Source organism: Nicotiana attenuata, unplaced genomic scaffold (genome assembly GCF_001879085.1).
Source record: "Nicotiana attenuata strain UT unplaced genomic scaffold, NIATTr2, whole genome shotgun sequence".
Classification (NCBI taxonomy): Eukaryota; Viridiplantae; Streptophyta; class Magnoliopsida; order Solanales; family Solanaceae; genus Nicotiana; species Nicotiana attenuata.
Genome location: NW_017672885.1, coordinates 51,029 through 60,139, shown reverse-complemented (window position 1 = coordinate 60,139; position 9,111 = coordinate 51,029). Strand labels below are relative to the sequence as shown.

Here is a 9,111-nt window from a genome sequence, read left to right as displayed (position 1 = left end):
ATTTCACGAAATCTATGAACCCAACTGTAACTTAATTAAAAATATTTCTTAATACTATATCCTTTATGAAGCTCTGAAATCTATAACAAAATTGTAATTTTAGGAGACAATTGTAATAAGATTTGAAGGAGGGGAGGGGGTGGGGGTGGGGGGGTGGAAAGTCAGGTCAATAATGTCAGGTCGTATTCTAGTTCCAGATGCAGCTGTATTTGTCTCTCATAATCTAATAATTTGTTGCCAGTAAGAAGAAGCGTCTTATACTCATCATATTGTGCTGCTATTGGCTGTTACTTGCATTGTTTGGGAACGTACTACAGTTTTATTTTCTTTTCACTTATCTTTGGTTTGAAATTAAAGAGTATAGTGTAATCAGTAGCCCATAAATAAATGGTGTGAGAGCTTGTTTAGTTTGCATGCCAACTATTTCATCGAATACCCGCTAAGTTATACTAAAGATGAGAAGATATAATCTAAAGTATCTTCTTTAGTCTTGCCGAGATTTAAATTTTAATCTCTCATGGTTTTTACCACACTGTCATGCCACACCCTTAAATGCAATTGAACAAATTCATTCGTATTTCTTTGGAGAGAGGAAATTATTGAGCGTAAGCTAGTTAAAGTTGAAGAAAGGAAATAATATAAAATAAGAATGAACTGTATATGAATAAATCTGTATGATGGCAGCAGAAATGGTATCTATAGGTTAAAAAAAAAAAAAAAAGACAATGGTAATGTTAAAACGAAACTCCTAAGTTTCAAAAGTTTCACCTCCCCAATAATTTAATCATGTCCTTCAGACCTAAAACGGGGGTGACAAGAAAGAAAATTCGAAAAAGAAGGCCAGATGCTCACGACCTTTCTCTATCGAAGTTGAATATCGTCATCTCCATCTCCATCTGTCTTCTTTGTACGCTGGTTTACGCATCAGCCACAGAAAGAAATATTAGAAGAAAGCTAGTGCATAGCTGAATAAGTAAAAAAAAGTAAGTTATCACAATGTATAGTAGTAACGTTTACACTATTTTAAAAGTTTATCTGCAACAATTACCATGTAATTTTCATGGTAAACTTGATATGATAATTTCAAAATAAAATAAGTCACCTACTACAATAGGTTAAATTGCGATGCCAATATAATAATTATTTGCAGTATCATGCAGGTATATAACTTAAATCATTTGTATATACTTATAATGAGTACCTACTTAATAAACATTGTTGAAAACCTAAAATATATTGTAAGTAACTTGCGATAACAAAATAAAATAATTTAACTTTCCTATCAATGTATACAAATTAAATTATTTCTTGTTCTCTTCAAAGAACTCACTTTACGGAGAGAATCATGTATATTTGGTAAGATACCTTCTTTCAAACACACCGCACACTACTATTAACGTCAAAGTCAAAACTGTGTACGTAATTCAAACTATCCCAAGCATATAGACGTATGAGACGCAAAACCACTGTAATATGAAAGACTTGGAGCTAACAGGAATCATTAATTAGTGAGGTGACATTATTATATAGTGAAAAATCTAGTAAGATCTAATTTAGAGTTTGACTTACATATACATAGTAGTAAGAAATTTTGTATTATTGCAACACTTGATAGCGTAATTGTTTTTACACTTTCATGTTTATTAGTTAAACTCAATCTTTTAACCTGTCTAACAAAGAAAAAGTACATATTTTACTTTCAACTAGAAGGGAAAAAGTGATTAACCCATAATTTTAGAAGAAGTATGCAAAAAATTTCAGGAAAAAATGTAACCAACCATAACTCGGGGTAACCCAAAGTACTAGAAAGAGGAGCAATAAATGTAAATAAAAGAGAGAGGAAAGAAAGAGATTTGAACGAGAAAGTTACCAAGATAATAAATTGTTGAAAGGAAAAAGCTTCAATGGCATGCAGTGAAGAAGTTAACAAGAAGGTCCAATGCTCCTTTCCTCTTCACTTTTGGCTCTCTGTTGCTGCTGTGGTGTTTGTGGCTGTTGCGCTAGCTGCTGCTGTTGTTGGAGCAATTGATGCGGCTGAACTTGAACCTGTCCGCAATGTTCCTGCTGGGTTTGCTGGATTTGATAAGGATTGTCAAAGGAGCCCAAAGCCAATGAAGGTGATACTGAAGAACTCATTTGATGAAATCCGGTAGCAGTTACTGGACCTGACAGACAAGAGACGAATTCAGGATTTAATCTTTATCATATCAAAATTTCAAATTTTAACTTTTTTGGCATATATGATGGTAGTCATTTTCAACTAATATGTTTTCTTGAAAATTGGTTTTCATAGAGAATATTGTTTTTGAAACTATTTTCAGAAGTTTGTTTAGTGAATAGAAATTATTCTTACAACAAACATATCTTAAACATTAATAATAATATTAGGATATCACAGTATATTGATCAAATTTCACTAGTCCTATAGATTAGCAATGATATTTAAGTGTTTGTTTACGCAACTAATATAAATTTAAAAGGTAGTACTATATAATAGTTGTACGGAAAATGTGATTTTCGCCTACAAGTGAGAAAAGTCATTTTTCCTTTTTGTATTTTCTTTGGAAAACATTTCAAACACCAGAAAATGATTTCCTCGTTAAAAAATGTACAAAATACTAACTTCTATCACACCAAACAAACCCTATATATGTCTAGAATAATTTTTAGGATTTACACACACACATATACATTATACATAGTCAAGAGATAATTGAACCTATCCTTTAAACTTACATCCGCCACTACCTGCAGAATCAAACCCACTGTTGAATTGTGGATGCTGCTGCTGTTGTGGTTGTTGTTCATAAGTTCTCAACATTTCCTGTTGCTCCCTTGCCGCCATCGCTGCCGCTAATTGATGAGCTTCAATAACTTGCTGCTGATTTTGCTGCTGTTGTTGTTGAGGATCACGCAACATTAACTGAGCACCATGTTGTTGTTGTTGTTGCATACCTGTTGGCAATCCCAACATTGGCTGCATATTATAAGGCATCATGGTAGAAGACGACGGATTATTCGGATGCTGTTGTATATACCCGGGGTGTTGAAGAATTGGCAACATTGCCGAAGGACCAATATAAGTTGCTAATTCTTTCTTAGCATTCAATAAATCATCTTGGACTTGCTTGAGCTTATGTTGAAGTACCGAAATTAGGCCAACACAACCATAAACTGGATCACGAAGGCGATATTCGGCTTCATAGGCAAGGGAATTTACAGCATCTTCACGTTGAGTAGCGTTTAATTCGTTGAGTAATTTGGCCACATTACTAGCCCCAAAAACTTTGTGAACATTGGCAAATTTCTGAGGTTGATCAGGTGGGAAATATGGTGCAAAAACACATTCTTGAGTGCATTTTCTACGCAAGAATTTGCATGCTGCACACGGAGAGTTGGACGAGGACATCGTTGGCCTCCCTATTGTTGTAGACAAATGACCCTTGCCTCTATAAGAACAAACAAATTATGAAGCCTCAGAAAATTATACAAAGTACATTTTGCAGTATGATAAATAAATTGTAGTCGCTCAGATCTTATACTGGAAATATATATATATATTTAATTTACTCTCAATAAATAATCAATAAACAATGGAGTAGGTAATAAATTTGACTGTATTAAAGAATGCATGGTATTAAGAAGCTGTTTCATTAATTAACAATTTTGGAGTAGAAAGGCATTAGAGTGTTATTGAAGCAAAGATGGCAAGTTAATAAAACAATAATCTACATAGAATATAGAGGTCTTCTCATTTATTTATTCAAGGAAACTAGGGATGAGTGAAAATAGAAGCTGTGGGTGATTAATTAGTAACAAAAATTGCTGGCCAGTTCTTCCTAAAAAGTAGTACCAAAGTTCATACTCGATCTAATTCTCATAATGAATAAAAGCAAAAGGGTAGATTTTTATGATACGTTTGCACCAAAAAATAAAAAAAAAATTAAAAATAAAAATAAAAGAAGTGGTTATGTAGAGAGAGAGCGGTGAAGAGGAAATTACTTGCAGTTGTGGTTTAAGATCCCAAGTTAGTAAGTGAATCAAGATCTCTCTACATCAACACAAAATTTATTGTGTTCCCTTATCAAATCAAACTTTTTCTCCAATTCACAAAGAGAACATGATAACAAACACAGAAATAAAGATCCAAAAAGCAAAAAGAGAGGAGAAAAGTTTTAAAGAACACTAAGGATAATCTCACCTTGTGTTTTCGAAAAATCTAGAGATCAAACCTCAATCCTTCTCTCGCTCCCCTTAAAACTAACATCAGCCAAAAATGGAGCGATTAGAAGATGAACAAAACGAATATAAACAGGATTTAATACTTAGATCTTCAACTTTTCGAGGGGTCTCATAGGATATAGTAGATATATATATACTCCTCTTTTATTGAAAACTTTTACTTACCTCTATAAAAGGAAATGAGAGAAGGCATTCGAAAATGGAAGATTAATTTATTCTTGGTTCATATGAGGGATCGAGTGGAGCGCTAGGGTTTCTGTGAGAAAGTTGTCGATCCGATCTTCAAGTTTTGACGATCCCAAAGGAAGAAGCAGCAGAAGAAAAGAACACAACAAAAAGAGAACACGTTTGTTCTTAGTAGGTTTTATTATGAATATGAGACAGAGCTAGAGAATTTGGAAGAGATTAAAAAGGAAGAGATATCTCATTACTATGGAGTACTGTAGCCGACGTCATTTTTATTATATATTGGGGTAAGCCTGTAATTTGATCCATTTCCGAGGGTCTAATGTGAAAAGTCGTAGCGACCACGTAGAGAGAGAGAGAGAGGAAGAAACCTCCGTTAAGAATTTCTATTCTAATAACTAATGAATAAATGTGAATCTGAGTAGCCTCTTTGTCCGTGGACCAATTTTGTATTTCCAAATGTACCCTTATTAAAAGTCAAAGGTGCTATAGGTCTCGTTTAAATTAGTACTCCTATATATATGATTTTATTAATCTAGATCAACTTATGTGCACTAGTTATTACGTGGTAAAAAGTATTTACACAATTATATAATTTAGAGTAAAATTACTTTATCCTCTTGACCTTTAAGAGTTGAAAATTAATACCTTCACATTTTGAATGGGAAAGAAAATCTTCTTATGCATTATTTTTTTGGTGAGAGTTTCTTTTTTTAAAATAAAGATTTTTTCTCTCTTTATCCTTTCAAAGGTAAAGTATAATATTTTTCATCCAAACAAATAGTTGAATTTCGTCTTTCTTGCTTATAAAATTTAAGATAGTTTTTCAATTATATTGACCTTCTTTTGAGACCGTTGTTAAATATTTTGCAAATAAAGAAAAAAATCCTGCATACAAAATTCAAGAAATATGATGAACGCACATTCAACCATGGATGCTTTAGCATTTCAATTTGAAGGGAAATAATACATAATAGTCAATTCTTTGATATATATATATTAGATGAAAGAATTGCTGCTATGAGTATCAATTTATTTGTGCATTATATTAAAATTATTATACTAAACCAAATATTAGACTTTACTTACTTTGAAAATATCTTTATTGAACATGAAATTATAGTTGATAATGTCACATTTTAAAATTTATTACGGAGGCGTTTTTGCATTACATCATATCTTAAACAATGCAAGAAGAAGGCAAAAGGGGAACTCCACAAATTATATAGATCCTAATTGTTTTTCATATCTTGAGCTTTTGGCTATAATGAAAGTACTTGATTATTCTAAAAATTATCTACTCAGAAAAGAAAATTTTTTTATTAAAAAAATTATTTTGCCGGAAAACTATTGCACAAGGGGGTTCCCTTTCCCAGTCAAAACGTGAGGGGATATTGTTTCCCAATCCTTAAATATAAAATATTTATATTTATAGTGTTAAAATCTTTCACTAATCTATATATAATTCAAATCTTAATTCTACATGTTCCATTAAGTTTTTTCTTTCCTTTGTTCAACCATGTACCTATCATACATTCACTAATGTTTATTTCGCCCAAAAAAAGAAAATAAACTAGTTAATTACTGTTCTCTTCTCCAGCTAATATAGTCTAACTACTCTTTTATTTAGTCATGATTATATTATAGTAATAAAATTAAAATCAAGTTGTTACAAGTCTCAGAACATTACTTAGACACGTTGTACAATATTCTCACGTGCATGAAAAAAGAAAACTTCTGAATAGATGCAACGCATTAAATTAAAGTACTTTATTTGAAAGTCGTAGGAGTAATTATAATGATTATACTCTTGGTAGATCTAAGATTAATTATCATAGCATCCGTGACCAAACTATGCGTTATGTAAAGCCAAGATGTGATTAATTAATTGACTATTTGAAAGCTATTCTATAAATTCTCAAATTTATAAGAGGTTTTCAACCCTCTTATAATTTCTAAATGTGGGTGATCGAATTTTTTTATTTAAATAATAAGTAAAGGAAAAGTAGTAAGATTAGCTATAGATCTAATCTCGAAACACATACAACCAAATAAGGAAAAAAAACAATATGACGAGTGAGCATAAAATTAAAGTTTTGGCTCCATATGAAATATTTATATTAGCCGATCCCTTTCCATATACACTCTCCCTATATGATATGATCTGTAACTTTCACATAATAAGATCAGCAGAATATAGTTTGTATAATTTTAAAAGGAATAATGTACTTTTATTTGTCCGATTAAGATCATCAAAATTTGGTCAAATCTTTAAATACAATTTACTGTTCTACAAATCTACCAATGGATATGCACATTGGCTTAATGGCCCTACACAAAGCTGCATCTATATTTTTGGTTTTAGAATGGAAGTGTTATATTCTATTGAATCTCATCCACACAAAGTCCAAACTTCGGTGAATTAATTATTGTTTTAAAAGAACGAGTGTCAAAAGTGAATCATCGCACGTATCCTCATATTCTACTATGAAAATATTTTTCATGAACATTAAAGTCTTGATCTAATAGTAACATGCAAGTCTATGAAAACTAAAGAAGCAAATATTTGAAAATATACACAATCTTGGTTGAATGCATGTGCATGTGAGAGTGAAAATTGAAAATAAGGGGAAAATTAAATATTCTAAGTTATATTAATAAACTTTGTTAACAGAAATATTTGGCAGAGTTGAAAAAGTAGTCGAATTGATTCATAATGTGAATTACTGAGGTCAACATTGGACCGAGCATGTTTTATAGACATCAATTTACTATTGGAATATGGCTGGGTCAAAGATCTGCACTCAGAATATGGGTAAAACATAAGTTACCGTTGTTGAAGAAAAGTTACGTAAGTAATTTAACTGAGTCAGGATAAGACTTTGGAGTGGTAGAGAATAAATCAATAACTACTTCTCCATTTTCATAGGATAGAGTGTTTGACAAAAAAGTACTAAGCTTTTTGTTAAACTAATTAATAAGAAAATAGAGGTTAAACCCTAGCCAAGGATAATTCACTCTAGATCAAAGCGCATTGAACAGGAGAATAAGATATAGTCAAGCTCATGAACTTTCAATACTTATAAAAGATATCAAATATAAATGACCTGCTTACATTCATGATGTACTGTTCCGTAATGCAAGAAAAAAAGGTGGAAAAGAGAGAATGCCATTAATAGTTGCGGGATCTATCTTTATTAACTCCAGAAAGATGATTACAAAGATTTGTCGCCCAGATCCGTAACTTCTCTTGTTTTTCTCCTGTAACCTTCTCCTGTTCTTCTGCCTCCGGTTTTTTGTAGGAGAGAGCCCCCTTTTTCTTGTTATTTTCCCCCTATATATATAGTAAGTATTCCATATTATCTATCGGTTTTTAGCCAGAGTGCATGTCTCTTCATTGAGCGTTGGGTCGTTTCCCTTAAACGTCAAGACATATGCCTCGCCGTACAAGGTTTCTGATAGCTCGATCCCGCCAGCGGCCGAGATACCCGTTATTATGATGTCTTATGAGTACGACCTTGGATCAATCGAGCCCTCGCCATTCCTTTTAATGCTGATCTGCGCGTGGTCAGATTTCGACAGATACAGTTAGTCCCTCCGACCATTGAGGTCGCCGCTTGGTGAGCTCGATGGGCGGACTCTATTGATTCGAGGAGGAGAGATCTGAACGCTTTGTGCGAGAGACGAGCACCTTATGGCGAGTAGCGACGTGACGTTTCGAGAACTGCGTCAGACCGTTACATCAGTTTCGAATTTCATTAATGTTTCTTACGCGTCATTATGGCGCACGTTTCCTAAGCTTTGCGTCGTTTCCCTTGCCCGTTCAGTTTTCTAACTGGCGGCGCTTGATTTTCCTGCTTAGCATTTATATCCCTATAAATAGGGGAGAATCTCTCATTTGAATGTTACGCTTCTTAAATGCTCAGAGAGAACTTTGCAACTCTTCTTCTCCAGTTTCTTAGATTTCTGTTTCCGTTAGGATTTGCTGTGACCACCAACTTTTTCCCTTATCATTCTCATTTCTTTCGATCAGAGAAAAAATGGCTAGATTTATCGGTACGGTTATAGATTTATATAAAAACTTACGGTTTTATAAAAAAATACCTAAAAATCGATTTGATACGGTACGGTTCAATCGGTTTAGTTGCTTTTTAAATATTCATTAATACCCCTAGCAAGGAGCAAACAAAAAGAATGTGGGGGTAGAGAGAGGAATAGAAGAAAAGTTTTAAGTCAGCCGTACGCTAAAGTCGCGCCAGTGACTTACGTACATACCTTATATCTCGAGGGACAAAAAGGAAATAATGAATTAACTTATGAGTTATGAGTGAGGGGTCGCCATGCACCACTAAAGATTGTGATGAGGTGATAAATATTGCTCAATAATTAATCACATGTCTCTTGTTATAATACTAAAGCAGAGTTGTTTTTTATATGGAGTGCTTTTACACTTAAAGTAGTGTGTACAGGTAAAATCGGGGATACTGTCACTCCTGATTTCCCGGTAAATAAACAAGAGGAGAGCATGATCTGACGCAACTTCGAGTAAAGTCGAAGGGTTCCTCAGTTTTGAGACTGGAGAGGACGGACCGTGCATCTGGGATCGGACACAACTAAGCATCAGGTCCGAGCAGAGTGGAGGTTCGAGACTAAGGAAAAAGAGAAACGCTTAAGCACGATGAG

General features: G+C 33.3%; 1 protein-coding gene across 2 annotated transcripts; it reads right to left on the bottom strand.

The window, feature by feature from the left end:
- Nucleotides 1-644: 644 nt before the first annotated feature.
- Nucleotides 645-4,676, bottom strand: LOC109214817 (LOB domain-containing protein 36-like). 2 transcript variants are annotated; one of them, XM_019378778.1, is made up of 5 exons: nt 4,408-4,676; nt 4,202-4,260; nt 2,737-3,449; nt 1,871-2,165; nt 645-912 (listed from the first exon to the last, which is right to left on the bottom strand). In XM_019378778.1, the coding sequence occupies exons 3-4, from the start codon at nt 3,407-3,409 to the stop codon at nt 1,924-1,926; spliced, it is 915 nt and encodes a 304-aa protein (XP_019234323.1). In that variant the 5' UTR covers nt 3,410-3,449; nt 4,202-4,260; nt 4,408-4,676; the 3' UTR covers nt 645-912; nt 1,871-1,923. The 2 variants fall into 2 exon arrangements, with proteins under 2 accessions (XP_019234323.1, XP_019234324.1); XM_019378779.1 differs by having other exon boundaries at nt 2,749-3,449; nt 4,408-4,675.
- Nucleotides 4,677-9,111: the final 4,435 nt, after the last annotated feature.